Consider the following 20425-nt stretch of genomic DNA (forward strand, 5'->3'; position numbering starts at 1 on the left):
CGGAACGCGGAAGCGGCAGAGATGCGGAAGAAGGAACCTTCGGTCATTGACCTTTTAGCATAGCCCACGGCAACTCTAAAACGCGGAAAACCATATATTTTTCGTTCAAAGTCAGACTATTCTAGGCACACTACACGATATTCAACTATCAATTAATTTCAATGCACCTCAAGACAAGGTGGATTTGCATCAATCATAGAATGACACTCTTACTCTGATTTGATGACGAATGAAAATAATAAAACCCGCTGAACATGATCATGAAACATGAGTCCATAGCAATTTACAACGCTTTAAATTGCTATGGCGAAACTATCATTATAGAATGTAAACGTTTACATTCTATACTATCATAGTTATTGGTTAGCTTTACAGCGTTTCCGCGTTTTAGACATATTTTACGCTCTGCCGCACACCGCAAAATGCAAATTTAGATTTGATAATTTATGTAAATATTCCACTGCGTTCATAACAAGTCTGCTGGCTGTTGGTCCGCTGAAATATTGACAAGGTATTACCGCCGAGTTGCTCCCAAGTTCGTAAGTATTCATTATTTTGCTATTTCCGCGTTTTAGAATTCTCAGCGCTATGCCATAAAGGTGAGCGACCGAAAGTTCCGCTTTCCATGTGCCAGCATCTTCTGCTATTCCAGTGTTTTTTAAGAATCAGGACTTTTCGTTTCTTTGAGCCTATTCCGATTTTCAGCGTTGTAGGGCTGCCCGATCGTATCTGTACCCACGTATATAGTCAGTGCAGTATTAAAATAGTTCCTTTTGAGCGAGTAACATAAGTTCCATGTTGCTACTTGAGTAGAATATATAATTGAATATTTCCTGGTAGAGAGTCGAGATACAACATCACTGATGCTACTCAAGTATAATAGTGGATGTCTTGGCGACATTTTCAAAATAGACACACCCCGAATAAATTTAACTTTTTTCCGCGCAAATGCATTCAGAATAAATTATAATAATAGTTTGGTTCTCTACCCTGGGCCGCTATGTCACAATATGAGGAATCCGAAAGTGACTACGACTCGGTGTCAGATGACGAGGTATTTTTGTCTAATGCACCCCAACAGTGATAGTAGTAGGCCTACTTAGAAAATCATTTGGCTTTTATTGCGAACATAATTTTCTGTTGAAAGAAATCGTTTATTCTTTAATGATTTCTGCTGATTTGTTGTTGCGGCACCTTTGTCTTTACTCGACGTTTGTCATTTTCTCTGTTTTACATAAATTCAAAGTAAAAAGATTTGGGCAAAGATATGATTGATACAAATTGATTCATCATTGCTATATTTTATACCACTACTTTTCTAGATCGTCCAGACAGATGAAAACTTATTGTCGCCCACTCAAGATGTTCCTCGGAATCACGTGCTCGAATTGGTTCGTCATAACAATCGCTTGCAAACTTTATTAAGGTAAGATTCATGTATTTCTTTGAAAAACAAGCATTCTTCAATTTTGTAATATATATATTTTATGTGCTTTTTTGTGTTATGGAAGGGTCTTGACCTGAAAAAATCTCATCAGTATAATTTCAAATAAAATTTAATAATAACAGTTGTTTTCAGAAAATCTTCGTTGGAATTGCGAATTGATCACAATCTCGTTGCAAAATTTTACTGCAGATTAAAGGAATCGTGTAAAACGCTTAAAAAAGCCTATGATGTAAGTACTTTTCTTGTTGACGTGATACAGCTGTTATGTTTCAGCCAACACTCAGCGAATTTATATTTAGGATTCTCAAAGAACTGTTACGAATCTGAAGGTCGAAAATTGGAATCTCACGAGAGAACTATCGGAACGGAACATGGAAGGACTAACTATGTCGGTAACCTCAGTTTATATATCATTGTAGTTTAGCCTACCCTGTGACCGCTTGGTTTATATATCAAGAAATGTTTGCCAAATTTATAACGTGATGTAATAAATGATTGCTACTTACATGAACCGGACGACTTGTGCTCAACAGAGCGTTAAAAGTAGCCATGAATGGCCATTTATAATAAGGCATATATCTTCTCATTATCTTACTTGATCAATTCTGCTATCTTACCGTATTAGCTTATAATATAAATTTTAAAATGGTGCCCACTACTAAGAACATCTGTTGCAATTTGTTTGGAAAACACTAGGCCTACTGTGTATGCTGATAGGTACACTGACCGCCTTTTATGCTGTGCTTTATATCCAGAACACCTGGAAATGAAGAATCGAATCCGCATGGGAATTATCAAGCAGATTTTGAAGACACTGTAAACTCACTGAACAGACAGCTGAAGGTGCCTTATTCGTATTACGATTATTTACTAATTTCTGGCTATAATCAGCAGTACTATCTTTAAAAAAACTTTGTGCTTTGCATGGCAATAAGCCATAAGTATAAGGACAAGTTTTTTGAGTTCAATTAAAAGTGTGTGGTGGCATGAGGCGTGTTGGCACTATTGTAATCATTGTGGCTCTAACTTGTTCCCTTGTTTAGAGCTAGTAATATCTGTAAGAAGTCTGGCCATTGAATATGGATGTTATGCTGAATTCAAAAGACTGCCATTGCCTCGTTTTAAACACCAGATGGCTGATTGCAGTAATTCCATGATATTAGAAGACTGGCTGGATGAAAAGTTCAACTAAGAATTGTGAACTAGTATCTGACAACTTATGACTAGATATAAATACTATACGCAAGTTGTTTCCGCCTAACCATGTTAGTTGGTGGATGGACTGACTGGGACTTTGCCACTGTTGCAGATATTGCTTTTTATTTAGATATGCGAGCGAGAGAAACGGCAAGATTCGCAAACGTACGGTGCGAAAATACAAGAGCTGGAGCAATGCAATGCCCAGCTGCAAAATACGTTGAACGTAGGTTCTCTATTAATATTTATTCAGCGGATGCTATGTGTATAGTGTATACTGTATATGTTATCTTGAGTGAATAGATTGTACGATTAATCTAATTGATACTCTCAACTCTTGAGTGAGAGATATGAAAAGGTTTATAGATATAGTGTGAAGACATTGATTTAGAAATGATTTAAGCATACACTAAGGCTCTTGGACAACCTTACTAGGCTTACCGAAGCTTTGTAATCCTTTCCGAATTCTCCCAACAAGATGAAAATTCCCCCATGGGTCATGAATACTGGGCTAAACTACAGTTGATGACGCTATTTCTGGAATTTCTATCAGAAAAGTTATCTGCGGAATGATCTTATCGCTGAATTGTAATTTCAGGCAAAGGAAGCAGAGTACCATAACTACGTTTTGCAGCTAAGGAAGGAACAGGAAAACTTGTAAGTCTGGTTTTGACATCCTTGCTATCACCCCATAACCAAATCAGAAAGATTGCATCTGAATATTTTCGATCTCTTGTGACTAGACATCAAATCGGACAGTCAGCTATACCGATTACCAATCATAGTTTTTTCCTATGTCTGCCCGGCTTGGTAATTTATACTTAATATGTTTGAAATTTGACATTGAAGTTTACTGATAGTTGTAGGCTACGTACTGGTACTGGGAAATCTTTAGGACTTTATTTCTTGTCAATATCATGTCAAACACTTATTCATTATACCATGATGTGTAAAACTATTGGGAATATGCTACTTGGTAAAATTGTATATAGGCCTACTCAAACAGATTGCGGGTTTATGTGTTCAGGTTTGCTGATAAACCTGGCTGACAACTACTAGTTTTGTGATTGTAAACTGGAATTACTAATTAAACTGTGCAACAGCACCGTAAATAGCTGCAAGCTACCTGAATTGGAATAATGAAAATACTTTTGTATTTAGGAATCATCAAATCCAGGCGGATCACCAAGTGAAAACAGAACTTGAGGTAAGTCTTAGAGGCTACTATGCCTCTTTTACGCCAAAATGCGAATGTAGGTTAGGGTATTGAGTATTCACTACACTCAATTGTTAGTAACTGATTAAATACAGGTAACGTGGAAAATAGATGTTTGGAAGATTATCCATTGCGGATGTAGGAATTTGTAGGGATCGATTTTCGGATGCATCCCGGTATGCTCTTGATATTGCGTTTTTGAATCCTTTCCACTTCCTTTATTTCATTATATGTTGACTCTGGTTACTTTAATTAACTTATAAGTAGGGCGATTTTTTTTACCTAAAAACAGAAGATTTTAACCTAAAAACCTGATTTTGACTTCACGTATGCAAATTAGGTGTTTTCACGCATAATGTTAAAATGGTACCCATTATCTTTATTTCTGGTTGGAACTGTCTGTCCTTGCGAAGTAGTTTGACCTGAAAAAACTTTTTGACTTGAAAACTGGCTAATTTTTGCATGAAAAAACTTGTAGTTTATCGAAATCTGGCCCCACGATGAATTCCAGTAGTTACATCACGTATTATGGTAGAGATAATTACAATTTGTTGTTGTACAACGGAAGATACTTTCCTACATTCTCGGGTAGAAAGTGTCTGTCCTTACTAAGAAAGAACGTTCAACAGCAGCAGTTGTGTGCTGACAACATTGTTGACACACCCTGTTGCTTCATTCTATCAGTGTTGTCTGCATCACAATTTTACATCATTCGCTTCTTGATATAGGAACCATACAATGCCCAAGCATACAATGCCCAAGCAGTCTTGCTTCAGTAAGGATATTGCGGTACGTTGATCATAATAATATGTCAACCTATTTGCTTCATTTGACCATTTCTGATTCACAATGTGCCGTACAACTGTAGGCCCATAAAGTAGGCTACAAGCTGTAAAATATCAAATGATAAGTTCACTGACAGTGCAAAATCTATGATACAAACGAAATGCAGGGGTCAAAAAAATTTTGACTTTGTAAACAATTTGGACAATATTTTGATCTAACGCTGCAATTTTGACAAGTTTTGATTTATTTTGACATGTCAAAAAAAATCGCCCTACTTATAACGCTTCCGACTTTTTCATCCAGGGAAAGATTGCAACATTGCAGGAACGTACGGCAACGCTACTCCAAGATGTCACGGAACAGAAGGAACTGTTGAAAAGTAAAGAAGAGTCTATTGAAGTTCTGCAGTCGCTGTAAGATAGATTCATGGTGTGACGCCGCCTGTGCGACACAAAATTACTGATCCTTCCTTAGGTCAAAAGAAGACGAGATGGAAAATGCAAACTTGAAAAGAGACCTGGAAGCGAAAGATAGGTCGTTGTGTGAGAAAAGTGTACGTTTTCTAGGGATACCTCATGTAGTCTTTTTTCAATTCAATTTATTGCTAACAATTTCATCACTTCAGTGCACCACAAGACTGCTATACAATGAAAAGATAGGAAGGTGTGGAAACGACTTGCAGTAGTCCTCGAAATCTGACACCCACCTGGCCTAGGCGATGTAAAAAAGGAGGCATGCACACTGAATGAAAAGTAAAAGAAGATTATATAGAATGGCAGGTGACAAAAGAAGTGGCATGTGTCGGAAGGCGAGATCGATATGTAAGGTCGCGGTCCGGTAATAATCTTCTAAGAGGATTAGTCCTGATTTCTCAAGAAGTGTAAAATCTCCATCGAGGACGCTCAAATGTACTCTTTTTTCCGCAATTCATCCTCTATTTGTAGCTTCGAGAGTTAGGCGACTGTACAAAGACAACTAAAAAATGTCATGAGAGAGGCGTGAAAACTTTATTTCAACGGAATTGGAATGAAATTTAGCAGGAAATCTCCACAGTAAATACTGATGAACCTTTTTTCTTTTTTAGTCAACCCAATAACGTAAGCCGTAAAAATTTTCAACTTACCAGTTTCTTGTTCGCTATTTTAACTTTTCCGACTTCCAAAAAGTGACCTCTCAAAATATGGTGACGCCAACGTTTCCCCATGAATTATTACATGATTATGACGCCGTAGCCGCCGGACGCAGGTAACATGCTAGATTGCTATTAATGCTGGCATCGAAATTGGACAACTTGATAATTCTTCTAGTTATCCATTCGACTAATCAGAGCGAAATGGCGGTGTTCTAGTAATTATCTAATAATAACCCAGTAGGCCTATGTTTGTGAATTGTTCTTTGCTGTAATTCTAGCTAATTTCTGGTTTTCCTGAAAATATTACAGGAGAGATGGATAATTCAAAAGAAGCAAGGCTATCTGTGCAGACAGTTGTCATTCTGTTGCTTATGAGAATGAAGTCTGGTTTGATACAGACTGAACCTGATTTCATTTCCAAGTTATTCAGGAATTCACTAATTCTAATCTAATTCGGAAAATGTGTAGTGGTAATTCTAATCTAATTTGGGAAATATGTGTGGGTATAATTCTAGTCTAATAAGGTAGAACCTGTTTAGCTATAATCCTAATTTAAGTCGGGAAACCTGGGAATTTGATAGACCCAATCCGTCGCGGATACCTAGTAAATATTTTGGGTATGCGGCATACGTTTCATGCTGATGCTACGTGAGCAAACTAGCAACACATTGACCTCACGCGAGTAATTAGAAAATAGTGTAACACGGCGTAGCATCTTCTGAAATACACCGAAGCTATTTTTCAAACAGATAGCTCCGTCTTCATTTGAATTGTATGTTGAGCTCCAACTCTGGCTCGAAAACCCTAGTACCAACGTCGACTACTTTGACAAAGCTACCTTTTTGCTGTACAGTGTACTGTACGTACACTGATGAGGACGAAACATATGTTGAATTCGAATCTTCACAGGGTTGTAACCAAGTCACTATGTTCCGAGTCACAAGTCAATCTCACTTTTGTAGTTTTAACTCAAGTCAAGTCGAGTCATTTTCAATCAACACCGAGTCAAGTCCGAGTCCAAGTCATCAAACAGAGGTTCGAGTCCGAGTCATGGTATTATGACTCGAGTCCGAGTCCAAGTCATTGTGTTGCCCGCTCATTATCCAGTTCCAAGTCTTGTTAAACCCACTTTTATAACTCTTTTCGATGACATCGAATGGTTCGCGTTTATAATATACTAATTTTCCTCACTTTTAACAGTTTCTGGTCGCATTTTCTAGTACCAGTACCAATAGACGAAATCCCAGTAGGGTGGTGACTTAATTATTCTTCGAAATTACAATGAAATGTCGGTATTGGCCGTCTAAGTCTCGAGTCACATGACTTGGTTCGAGTCGTGCGCAATGACTTGTGTTCGAGTCGTGCGCAATGACTCGAGTCCAAGTCGAGTCAATACACAGACTGACTAGAGTCGAGTCAATTCCGTATTTTGACAAAATGACTCGAGTCAAGTCAAGTCATCAGAAAATAATGACTCGAGTCATTACAACCCTGAATCTTCAGTTCTCTAGGTACTTGTACAATGTACAGGTACAGGCGATACAACCGGAGCACGTTAAAGACAGTCTCAAATATAACTTTGATTTCAATCCGTGCAAATGGATACCGGGTCTTGGAATTCCCATGATGGCTTCTTTAAATCTCGTATGCATTCCAGAGACACTTGGAATCCCTCCAAGTCAAGCTGGACAATGCCGACGAAGTCAGGAAAGAAAAAGAGAGAAGCCTCGACCAAATGGTAGACCAGTATAACGTGCTGCTGTCGGAACTGAGGGGTAAGAGGGTGGAGTCGGATCAGAATTTAGCGCGGTACTTGAGCGTCGAGGAATCGTTGAGAAGGAAATCAGAGGAAGCGATCGAATTGAGCAGCAGATTGCGGGATTGCGAACACGACTGCAACCTTCATAAGGAACGGGTACGAGTGTAAATTTTACACTTAGCTGACATATGACTATGTGACATTTAAGCATGTGGGTTACAGTTACGGTTTCAAGTGGAGTTAGGGTTAAGGGCAGGGTTGGACCAAGTCACAAGATACCGAGTCATAAGTCAATCTCGCTTTTATAGTTTTGACTCGAGTTGAGTCCAAGTCAATGAGTAGAGGATCAAGTAGTAATTGTGACGCGAGTCCATCAGTCTAACGCCGTTATGTTCAGTTTTGAGTTCAATCCGGTTCAACCCACTTTTTCAACTCTGCCTGAGAGATATTGGATGACTCGCGTTCATAATATCGTAGTTTTTTTCAGTCCCAGCAGTTTCTGGCCCTATTTTCCAAGTATCAGGACTGATAGACGAAACACCAATCATGTGGGACTTTACTATTCTTCGAAGTTACAATGAATTGTCTGTCTTGGCCGTTCTAGTCATATGACTTGGTTCGAGTCATGCACAATGACTCGAGAACAAGTCGAGTCAATACACAAATTGACTCAAGTCGAGTCATTTCACGCATTTGAAAAAATGACCCGAGTCGAGTCAGTCACCAAAAAATCGTGACTCGAGTCATTGCAACCCTGCTAGGAACGTCCTGCGACGGCCCTTATTCGTACCGCGTGGCTCGCAGTGGAGCTGATTTTCATTTTTATGGCAGGCCTCGATATTCGAGAGCGATTTCAAGCTGGAGAGAGAAGCGAGACAGGAGTTGCATCAAAAGTATGACATGAAATTCAAGGAGTGCGAACACTTGAATGCCCGCATCCGCCAGGTTAGAACTCGTTTATCGGTATTTGGTCACCAGAAGCAGAGTTTGACAAGTAGATTAGTCTGTGAATGTTTCTGTGAGCACTGTAATTTGAATTCTAATATAGTTTCAGGTTTTCCTGAAAATGCTGCAGGAGAAGTGATTCGATATGAACTGAGCTTGATTTTTGTCGCATATCTTTCTGATTGGGAATTTTTTTCAATTTTCATGTTTTGTGGATGTAGTAACTAGCGTTGGGGCCCCGGGAAATCCCGGGATTGGTCCCGATGAAATCCCGGGATTTGTGAACAACATCTACCAAGGCTTATGTGGCGCCATATCTCTTATTTTGGTAATAAAGCAGTGTCACAAACTCGGCTGATTGTCTAGAACAGTGGCCTCAAACACGCGGCCCGCCAGAACTGTTTTTGCGGCCCACGTCGGCGTTTTGACTTTTCAAGCATTCGACAATATTAAACTCGAAAATTTCAGATTTTGATTTGAGACCTTGAAATTTCATTCTGAAGCCACTCCAAAAACCTGAATCGCTATCACACATCAAACGTCCACTAGCAGCTAAATTATAATGTGACAGCTTTTACGATGACACGATGCATTTGTCGTCTCGCATGGTTTCTAACTGTCTATATAACTCCTTATGTCGCAAAATTATGCCAGGCACAACAATATTTTTAAAAACATTGAAAAATATGACTTTTTCGTGGCAACCGTGAATATTACAATAGTGTATTACATTTTCACAATGTGTATGGAATGCCAATCTGCAAGGTCCGACAAAAAAGGCGTACTGGGAAATACATATTTGATGCTGCTGCCCGCGGCGTCATCAAAAACTACGAAATTGACCCGCGAGCAAATTGGAGTTTGGGACCCCTGATCTAAACGATGATACTCTTGATGCTCATATGCTTTACGTCAATTCAATATCACAAGGACTAAATGTTATTTGTGTAACTTGTATGTGTATTTTACTACTTTTCTAATCCCGGGATTGAGGGGCGAAAATCCCGGGAAATCCCGATCCCGGGATTTTAAATTTGATCCCGAAGTCCCAACCCTGGTAGTAACCTTAATAATAATCTTAATTGGAAAAAGTTGAAAATCAGTTGTGATCAAGTGTTTCAATATTTCTAGTTGTTAGTGTCACAGAATTTTTCACTATGGGTCACGTTGAGCAGTGTTTTTCATTTCCAAGCAGACCGCCACGTTCGTCATTGTGAACCTTTTAGAACAGGGGCTCTTGCATGGGAGTTCACGGACTCCTTAGGGGTAGGTGAGAAAGCAGTGTTGAACTACAGTACATCATCAAGAACTACAAACCAGATTATCTTCTTTTGTCAATCTTCCGGGGCTGTGATCACCTTTCCTAGTCATTGGTTAACTTATTTTAGGTGTGGGATAGCCTAAATACAGCTGAGCCTAATGTGGCCACTGGCCACCCTTTTATCTTAGTCACTAGCCCACAAAACTACAAGGGGTATATAGTGTCGGGTTTTGAGTTAACCAACTCCACTGCAGCATTCGTGGTGGTCGGTAGGCTAGTGGTCAAGTATAAAACTGATCTATTTTGTTTCAGTACGAAACGGAGAGAGAAACAATGATACGAGATATGCAGCGCCTACAGGAAAGGCAACTGGTTGCCGCTGGGATGCGTCCGTCGTAATGCGCAGTGGAATCTCGACAGCTGACTTTTCCCCCGTCGATTAAGCTGTAGAACCTAACACTGTTACTACTATTACTAGCATTAGCACTTACACAATACACAATACCTAGTATCCTGCTGTTCCGTTTATCTTGCTCGCAAATGCTTGTAGTCCAAGCTATATGTGCCAACATTGGTGTTGACTACAACTCAGGAGCACGAGAGAATCCGTGGGATTCTATCAGCTGGTGTAGTACAACTAGCGATTCTCAAGACATGTTAAATTTAGTTCAAATATAAGTTCAAACTAACAACTTTCAACTATCATTCGTTACAGCCAGATCGTGTAACTGTTTGGTGTGATCACTGATCACACTAGTTGACCTTCAGTGCCATATAGATCATTCTTATCCTATATGCCAAATAGGCCTACTGCGCATGTGCAATGTGCATAAGTATTTTTCTGTGTCAACTTGTTGCTGTATGTATGTTCTGTAAGTAGTTTGAAGACATAGATGAGACTAGTCGCAGACTTCTGTTGGTCAGTTGAAACTATAATCTGTTGCCAGCATACAGGATCTTTATTGCCAAGCAGCTGTCATGACAGTATCATCCGTGAAGGTCATGTAAATTCCAAAATGTGACCACTATAGTAAGCTTTGGAGTCCGCTCTTTTTCTCTTGAGCTACTCTCTCGTTTCGCCAGACAGCATTGTTGCGTCCCAATGCCAATCTCCATAACAGTGAAAAATTCGAGGCTGATTGTGGGGGTTCCAGGGCCGCGAGCTGAATAAAATTTATATTTTCGTAATCAGTGCAGAGTCAGCTTTCGATTGATACCCGTTTTACCAAAATTAATGTTCTGCAAGCCGGTCAAAAATGACCGTCAAATTGCCTGTAGCCAAATGGAAATTGTGACGTGGTTCAATTTCACTGAGCCGTGAGATTTGCTTGTGTCGACACCACGTAGGACACCATGGTGTGATCAGGAAATAACAATTTGACTCAAGTACACAGTGGTAATATTGTTGTTGCGTAATGGTTCCCAAAGTGGACGCCGGGGCGTTCGCGAGCGTCAAGGGGGCGCTGACTATCAAATGGGCGGTAGGGGGACGCTGGGAGCGATGTAGGTCGAGAAGGCAATTGCTGCATACTGTTGAAACGATTGATGAATAAAGCAGCTAAAAAACTCAGTAAAAATGCAAAATCAATTCATTCAAGGCAGTTTAGGGCCGTCCGTCTATTTATTCAGCTGTACCGGAAAAGTCCATTGTTACATAACAATGTTGATCCTGGCCATCAATGAACTAATTAAGCAGTCGGCAGAATCCCTAGAAAGCAGTGGTGCCACTCCTAGTGTTTTAACACTAGATCTAGTGTTTTTTCGGTCGTCCTAGTGTTCTAGTGTTTTTTTGCTCACAATTTTGCTATTCTAGTGTTTTTCTGCAATTGTGCGAACATTGAATATTCTAACAATAGACTACTAAATTATACGCTAAATTTATTGCTAATAGGGCGAGTTGGTGTCTCTGATTGCGTTTGTTTTCAAACATTTTATGTGGTGGTGCAGTAACAAGCAATTATTACGTAACAGGGTGCGCTGTGAATCCGTACTTATGAGCGAAAGTCTCGGTAAAAATGAAGAGCGATTTCGCTCTGATGCTCTGTCGTTTCTTATTGAGCTCACTCCGCAGATTCGGGCAAGATTTTCATTTGCCGAGGACAGCATACTTTCGTACTAAGTGTATTGAATCCGTTAACAGCCTTATCAACACAAAGAAAAGTAAAATCAACCATCCTCTAGAGAGAGAGAGATATGATATTCTTTTTCGCCTGCACCATTGAGATGCTTTTGACGACGGAGTTGCGATACGGCCCCATGAGGTCATCTAGTCTGCGCCCCCGTTTTTATATTCTGCTCCATGCTATCCATGATTGCTGAGCGCCTAGCAGGATAGCTGCGGATACCAATTTTCGAGTCTTTGGTATGACCCGGCCGGGGATCGAACCCACGACCTACCGCTCGAGAAGCCGGACGCATAACCATTACACTATCTCGCTCTAGCTGTGCAATTTCCCTCTTTGATATTATTTGATGAACTTGATGATTTGTCGAAAGAATGGGCTGCTTTGGCAAATTCGCAAAATGAGCTGCAGGTTATCAGTCAATGCCCTCCAACAGAAGTTTGGCAAAAATTGAAATCTGTGCACAATGGATTCGGTGAATCAAAATTCCCTTTACTGGGGAAGCTCATATCTTGGCATTGCCACATTCCACTTCACGTGTGGAAATGAAGTAGCCTATGCACATGGACAGTGGACACCTCCCATTGTTGGGTTGAAGATGTACGCTGGTGAGCAAGATGCCACACAAAAGATACTTATGTTTGATGGATGGTGTAAAATCGAAAGATAATTTTTATGATACCGTACAATTCGAAAGCGACAATATTTGATTTTTTCTTACTCTATTGAATTCGTTTCATTAATTTTCGTTGAATAATCATGCATTATATCATACATAAGTATCGAATTCATGTGTGGAACACTTCTTATTTGTTGATTTGTACCTTGGTCATCATGATTACTTGACAACGGCAAATTGTTCCTGCAATTCACTAATCTAGTGTTTTTTTCGCCAATCTAGTGTTTTTTCACGACATAATCTTGTGTTTTTCTAGGAACCTATAGAGTGGCAACACTGCTAGAAAGCGTGGTTCATTGTGCGCTATGGGAACTACGAAGCATTTGAGCAGTTATGGCTCACTGCAAGGTGTAAAAGATTTTTTACAGAAACTGTCTTGCGTGATTCCCGGATTCTCCACAGTGGCGAGAAACCACATCTCTTCTACCTGAATATATCCGTTCTTAGAAATAAAACCTGATAAACGTGAAATGGCACTGTCCGGATTCAGTGATAAGCCCGTGATATTTCACCGAATTTCCGCGTCACGTGAACTGTTCCAATTCTAAAGCTTGCATGAGCTACCGGTCAAGCTCGAATATCCGATTTTTATGGAGAGTGATAAAACAAGCATCTCTGAAAATTGCACGAGGATATTGTGATTTGATTCCATGATATAGATATATTTTAATTATAAATTCCTCACCTGATAATCAATCCATTCTGTAAAGTTTCCGAGCATGAAATGATTGAGGAACTGATTAATAATTAATTGATTATACTGTAGTGTAGAACAATTTTGAGTTCAACCCGAAGTTCAATATCTCCAACCCATCGTTCTGGATACACAATTAAATCAAATAGAAATGCTCTCACTAGAGTCGGGTGGACTTTTTCGTAGCGGAATGGTCTCAAACATTACCCAAGAATTTGTAAGAGTAAGTTTGTGGTGCAATTGCAAGATGCATCTGCGCGACAAGGCAAAATGACTGATATAATGGCACTGCAAAAACAGCAATTCTCGAAAATATTTTGTTACCGAAAACTTTTGGCTGTATCAACTCTTATGCTTATGTCGGTGACCATTTAGAGAGAACAATCGTTTGGCCACTATAACACATATCGCGATACTACAATAAGTCATTCGAAACCAATGTTTCCACTCGAGGTTCGTGAACAAACACTATAAGATTTGCCAACTAAAAAACACGAAATCGACAAAAAATACACTAGTTTTGAAATCTATTGCATAAATCGTAAAATCTGAGGGGAAGCATTGATTAACACCGGGGCCTACGATAAGTTATCGTAGGCCCCGTTAACAGCAATGAAATTACGAGAAGACTGAACAAATGACAAATTCATCACGTTTTCTGCAATTTCTTACTTCAGACAATATTGCTTATTATTTATTTCCCCATAGAAAATTTAATTATATTTTCGGTTTCAAACTAAACAGATTCTCGTTGATATAAATATATCCAATACATTCGTTCTGATCCGAGTGACGGATATAAAAATTGGTGGAGCGTCTTGCACTCACACATCACAGTGGTTTTTCTAGCTTTTCCACAGTCACAGGCGGAGCACATCAGGGACATTTTATTTAATTGAAAACATTGAAGCCAAATCATTACATTGGCAATAATGTCCCATGCAAAATTACTTTAGCGTTATGGCGTCACGCCATTTTTCAATTCAAATATTGTAGACTACCCCGAAAGACATTTAGGCCTACGCCCTTAATTGGCAACACCAGGGATTATACAACTGAGTGCAGGCTACATCCCAGGGTTACACAGAATGTGCAATAATGCATACACCTTTAGAAATCATATCAATTTGGGCAACGTATCATGTTTTCTTCTGTCATCGGTTCGCTTTTGGGACTTAAATAATTGGTTTCAGGCTAGTATACAAACATGGTCAGGTTGCCGGTTGGTCCAGTTTATCTCAGACGTTGTTATACAAACTTCACCCGTGATAGGGCATGGCGATTAGATTAACAAATTGCCAGTCATGGCCTGGTAAAAACTTCAACATAGACTCCCGAACATGATATTATGATAATTATATTCTCCAGTCCGCAGAATGATCATTGCCATTGCATTTTTATAAAAAAGTGTCGAAAATCCAGGATTTAATCTCAGGATCTTCACTCTGCCAGCAATAGAAATCAGCGACAGCAAGGCAATAGACCTATGGGGTTTGTTCTTGTGCTAAATGAGAGTCTGTAGACCGATAATAAATAATTCGGTAAAGTAGGCTATACATGATGTAAAGCAGTGGTTCTCAACCTTTTTCGCCTCGCGGACCGGTAAAATTTAAAAAAATGTCTGGCGGACCGGTGAACTGTCAAAATTGAAATGAAGCCAAAATGTAAAGTATGCAACCGTTTTGGGCAATTATATGATGCTAGAGGATATTTGGAGGGTTTTGATCGTATATAACAGTGGTTCCCAACCTTTTTCGACTCATCGCCCCCTTTTCAAGCTCGATCCACACCGATCATCGCCCCCCAAATATTGGGGACCGAAAATGGGAACACAAACTGTAATCACCGGCGAGTTGACTAAAAAAAGGTCAAATTTTCGGCTCGACCTCGAAATTACACTTTTAAAGCTATAAATTTGGGTGAGTTGACTAAAAAAATGTCATTTCTCCGACTTGACTCCAAAAGGACCGTTACAGCACTTCGTCAGCTCCCTCCAAAAAAACCGTTAGTCTTGGGCCCCCCATTGGGTACATAAACCAAACGTCTGGGGGCATTGCCCCTCAGACCCCCTCCCCGATACCTCTTTACCGCTACTTCTCAGCAAAAATTGTTGGACTCTTTAGTTAGTCGACTTAATTCGCGTGAAGCGCGAAAAAGTTCTATCATTCATGATTGAATCGGTCAATATGATCGGGAATTGCATTGCTGTCAATTTTTATCCTCTCTCTGCTCATGTATTCAGATTTACCGGTGGAGCTGAGTGAGGTGTCTTGGAAAATGTAGGGCCCGTAAATAATAATTAAACACATTCGGGCGTACCAGTGGGTATAATGACTTCGTTACGTGATGGCATTTTTGGCATGCTGTCTGCTATGTCAAAAGATATTCAAATCGTCCATACGTAGCCTACTAAACTAAAAGACGCGCACGATTTCAAATTGGTATTTCTGCACTGGCAATTAATTTTTCTCTGCAGCCATTTAGGTGCCTATGGATAATTAAACATGTATGTATCGTATATATTAGGGATGGTGTGAACGCGAGGTTCACGTTCGCGTTCTGTGTGTGAACTTCGGAAATTTAGAGGTTCGTGTTCACAACAGAACCTTGGTAGGTTCTGCACTGTGAACCTTTTTCATATATCACAATTTTCACTTCATTCGGACATCTTTGGTTCGAATTTATTGCTTTTCAACTCCGGGCCACTCTATGCATGACGCTGGCAGCATAAAAAACCAACACAAAACGAGCATGCACCTTGACAATCTCAAAGATTTTACTTGCTTTGGTACAAAAGTTTGCTCAAAATATCCAGCATTCCGTTTGTGAATATTTAGTGACTCTCTGCTGTGAGCTTGGCCCGCAATCACACAGCATCACGAGCGACATACACTACATGTAGTCAGCGAATGATGCTTATTCAACCAATCAATGAGATTGATATCGTTTTTTGATGTAACAAATCTAGCGGGCGTTCGGGGTCAATCTTGACTTCATATGTTTACTGTATCATTAAAACCAAATCCGTGCGATTAAGGTGGTGGTTACAGCTGTATAACTTGTGGGGTAGCCTAATACCGGTAGCTAGTATAGAAACCTGTTTTACACTCTGCTCAATATCAATGCAGCAATACTCAGACGCCGAATACATTGTCCGGTCTGGCCATGACCGCTAAGGAATAAGCTTATATTCCCTGGCAAGTAATCGTCGAAATTGTTGGCAAAGCGACGGATGATATTGATTTTATGGGATTATTATAGCATTTGATTGCCTCAGTTGATAGATTTAGCGACGTTGAAAACGCCAATATGTACCTCAGCATTGTGACATTACATGTGGCCCGAGTCGTCGCTAGGTATCGTGTACAGTACATCAATATAGGGCATAGGCTATCACTACATTGAAAGATAGGGTTGGAATTAGCAATGTGACGTCACGTGACGTCATGAGGCTCACGTTCGCGTTCACACAGAACCTTTCAAAAAGGTTCGCGTTCACACGAACCTGAACCTTTCAGAGGTTCACACCATCCCTAGTATATATATCGAAGTCGGTCAGCATAAAGGCAGTCCTTTTCCGCCAAGGTTTTCTCGTTCTGGCACACTTCTCGGAGTCGCATGTTACATGGCCTGAAACTTCATATGTCTTTCTCCGTCATGGCGTGGTAATGGCTGACGCCGAGATGCCCATTTCTAAAACTCATGCGTATTATTTCCTGGGGGAAGGGTAATGGGGGGAATAAGCCAGAAATTTGACACTATTAAATCGCGCGCAGCGCGAAAAATTCTTGAAAAAGTTGCATAAATTTCCAAAATAACACTCGATAATTTACGTTAGTTCACGAAAAAATTTTGGGCCCCCTTCGAGCTCGCCCCCCCCATCCCAATTGGGGTTTGGGGTGCGGCAGTTACGGTCCTGTACTCCAATATAGCCTCTTACCGTGCCATCTCCCCCTATCGCCCCCTTCGTCCGTTTTCGCCCCCCTATCGTCCCTTTGCTATTTTCGCCCCCCTGGACCGCCAAATCGCCTCCTGGGGGGCGATATCGCCCACGTTGGGAACCACTGGTATATAATAATATTCATGATGGCATCCATGTGATTTAATGGTAGTGAGTCTGCCAAGTCGAGGTAAAATTGCCTTGTCCAAATAAACGTGCTGCCGCTGAGAGTCGTTTACAGTCTTTCGCGCCAAAGGCCGTGAGTTTAAACGGCCACGCCAACTCAATACCGACCGACGATATCAAGAGAAGAAGCGTATCGGAGTTGAACCAAGCACCTTGTCGTGCTACCTTGCTCATTGCCCACTGCCACCAGACGCAGGCTACTCCGGCAACTGCGAATACAGTGCGTGCCGCAAGAAAACACATTACAGCAGCTATACCGGCCATCCGCAAATCCGGGCCGAAAAAGCATTTCGTCAGCCCACCCCCAAAGACGTTGATCTTGGGGCCGCCACAGGGCGATAAGCCAAACTTTCGGGGGCTTCGCCCCAAGACCCTACACTTGGGTGGAATTTTTCACCTGCACTTGTGATCACATCCATTCTACTCACCGTAAGCAGAGAGTTTACGTAGCTTATCGCGACAATGGCGATCGACAATGTTCGATCATTGACGACTGAAGCGCTTTTCTCGCGGTCGAGTTTCAGGCCCAAATTTCGGAGTCCCATATGTTAACCTAAACTTCATTATGTGTGGATACGTCGTGGTGCGGCAATGGCTGACGCCGAAATGCCTATAAATCATGCGTATTTCTCGGAGAAGGGCACCTAATAAGCAAGACATTTAGGGACACTAAATCGTGCTAAGCCCGAAAAGAAATTGAAAAATGTTGGAAAAAGTTTCAAATAAAACGCTATGATTTATATTCATTTGCGAAATAATTTTGGGCCCTGTTCAAGCTCGGCCCCTCTCCAATTGGGCGGTTTGGGGTGTCCCAGTTACGGTCCTGCACAAAATAAATGAATCGAAAACCAATGATCAAACTGCGCTGCTTAGCGATGAGTGAGCTCGTATCTGTTCTTGTATTTGTCGCTCGCATGTCGTCAAATGAAACTTCTTGTACTTTAAGTCAAATCGAACATGTTTCTAGCCCTAATGTAACCTCACGAAGTTTTAAATCAGTTTAAAATTAGATGTTTTATTTATTTTATCAAAGGACAAGCCTTCAACATTGCATCTTGAAATTAAAGTATAAAATTGTAATATTCCTCGCGGACCGGCAGGAATGTCGTCGCGGACCGGCACCGGTCCGCGGACCGGCGGTTGAGAACCACTGATGTAAAGCACAATCAATCAATCATGCAGTTTATTAATATTTTCATCATTTCAAAACATCACAAGACTGCGATAGGCTACAATGAAAAATATGAACGTGTCGAAAAACAACTTGGAGTAGCCTTTAAGATCAGACACCCTCCTTGGCCTAGCCGAAGTAAAGGAAGAGGCATGCACACCGAATGAAAAGTAATGCAGATAATATAATAGACGCAAGCGACAAAATGAGGTGGCATGTGGCGGAGGGTGAATGTTAGGTCGTGATCCTTTAATCCCGAAGGCTGGCTAGTATATATCATATCAAAATAACATATTCACTTAAATGTCTTTTTTCACGAAAAACACTAGATTTGCAGGATGTTGATAAAGAGATACACTAGAACACTAGGCCAAGTCAAAATACACTCAATCTATTGTAAAAACACTAGGGGTGGCACCACTGTTCGAAACCGACTCCAAGTCCACTGCTGGTCACACGTTTAGAAAAAGCAAGGCGGCCAATCAACATCGAACACTGCTACATCTGACATACGTGGCGGGCGAGGTGGATGACGTAGCATGTGTCTTGAGCAGTGATTCCCAACCTGGACGTTACTCTTTATCAGGATTCCGTATGCGCCGCCTTGTAGCACGGTCAACTTCTAGGCTTTTTATGGCACCGCTTACGATGATCAGATTATACATAGATAACTAAGGTAAACCGGTTAGCCTATCTATGATCAGATGGTGCAGTGCCTTGATGAAGCTCCAGCATTTAGAAAGGAATTCAGGAGTCGCAAATCCCGCAATCCGTTGATGTTGCCGCTGTGAATCGTACTATTACGCTATCTCTCCACTGAGCAAGACTGAATAATTGTTGCACGGGCACACGCCGGGATGGGTGCTAGACTGGTCGTTTAGGCCTCCTCCTATCTGTTCATTACATCGCATTGTACATTATTGTAAACCAGTAGTTCTCAACCTTTTTGTCTCCGCGGACCCCCTTTGGGCTCTCAGCACGGACCCCCGCGGACCCCCAAATTATTTGTTCAAATTTAGTCCAATTATCGTTCAACCGTCGCCTGTAATGTGCAAATATTAATTGTAGGCTAGTTATAAACAGCAATAAAATTACTTATCTTGATAATAATATCATACTATTTATGAAGAAATGGCTATAGACTTATATTATTTCAAAGCACATTTCTGCATTTCTTTAATAAGTGATCGTGTCTCCAAGTTACTACAAGTTATAGGCTACTCCAAGTTGTTTCGACACCTTCCTATCTTTTCATTGTATCGCAGTTAATCAGGTTTATTAATATTTTCATCGTTTCAAAACATCACAAGACTGCGATAAAATGAAAAGTCTTGTGATGTTTTGAAACAATGAAAAAACGCGTGTGTACTAACCTTCTGATCTTACTCCATTGCTAATCTCATTAACGGGCGAATCTTTGGTTGCGTCACTGGTTTCGTGATGGTACGATACTGTATAGATAGATAGTGACGTAACAAAATGGACAATCGACAGAAGCGATGGTGTCTGATTACATAAGAATGGACGTGGTAATGATAAGATGTCGTCGAAGACAAATTTTAGACAAACAAAGTCGGACTTGAACAGTACAACACTGAATTTCAAGATAACCGGAAAATGTCTGCCTTTCGAATAGTGTAAATATTTCAATATACCTCAGTAGACAAGCGTGCCCGGGTTAAAAACCACGGCCAGTTATCGCAGGCTTCGGCTTTTAAACTCGAATTCGATCTCTCTGTTTGCTCATGCTCATTGCTCAAGCTAATATATGCCACCATGTGGTGAAAAATTAAACCTTCCTGTTGAAGTATCATCCACCTCCCACGCTCTTCTGATACAACTTTTATTATAGAACATGTATTAAAGTCCAAAATGAAGTTCTAGTCATC

At 40.5% G+C, this 20425-nt stretch overlaps 1 protein-coding gene across 3 annotated transcripts; it reads left to right on the forward strand.

The window, feature by feature from the left end:
• The first annotated feature begins 412 nt into the window (after window positions 1–412).
• On the forward strand, window positions 413–10649 carry LOC145455734 (uncharacterized). Of its 3 annotated transcripts, none has more exons than XM_080333715.1 (13): window positions 413–539; window positions 1323–1426; window positions 1580–1676; window positions 1747–1835; window positions 2203–2290; window positions 2775–2870; window positions 3243–3301; window positions 3806–3851; window positions 4950–5059; window positions 5121–5199; window positions 7436–7693; window positions 8369–8482; window positions 10056–10649. In XM_080333715.1, exons 4-13 carry the CDS (start codon window positions 1819–1821, stop codon window positions 10140–10142), a joined length of 954 nt encoding a protein of 317 aa, XP_080189841.1. In that variant the 5' UTR covers window positions 413–539; window positions 1323–1426; window positions 1580–1676; window positions 1747–1818; the 3' UTR covers window positions 10143–10649. The 3 variants fall into 3 exon arrangements, with proteins under 3 accessions (XP_080189841.1, XP_080189840.1, XP_080189839.1); XM_080333713.1 differs by lacking the exon at window positions 413–539 and adding an exon at window positions 579–1054; XM_080333714.1 differs by lacking the exons at window positions 413–539; window positions 7436–7693 and adding an exon at window positions 573–1054.
• Window positions 10650–20425: the final 9776 nt, after the last annotated feature.

This window comes from Botryllus schlosseri, chromosome 14 (genome assembly GCF_051294905.1).
Source record: "Botryllus schlosseri isolate E-star chromosome 14, Bs_hap1, whole genome shotgun sequence".
Taxonomy (NCBI): domain Eukaryota; kingdom Metazoa; phylum Chordata; class Ascidiacea; order Stolidobranchia; family Styelidae; genus Botryllus; species Botryllus schlosseri.

Excerpts from the sequence above, each read along its gene's own strand:
- LOC145455734 (XM_080333713.1), top strand. The coding sequence starts at position 1,001 with ATGTCACAATATGAGGAATCCGAAAGTGACTACGACTCGGTGTCAGAT. Across the intron at positions 3,302-3,805 it reads AGGAAGGAACAGGAAAACTT|GAATCATCAAATCCAGGCGG; the intron begins GTAAGTCTGGTT and ends TTTTGTATTTAG. Across the intron at positions 7,694-8,368 it reads GCAACCTTCATAAGGAACGG|GCCTCGATATTCGAGAGCGA; the intron begins GTACGAGTGTAA and ends TTTTTATGGCAG.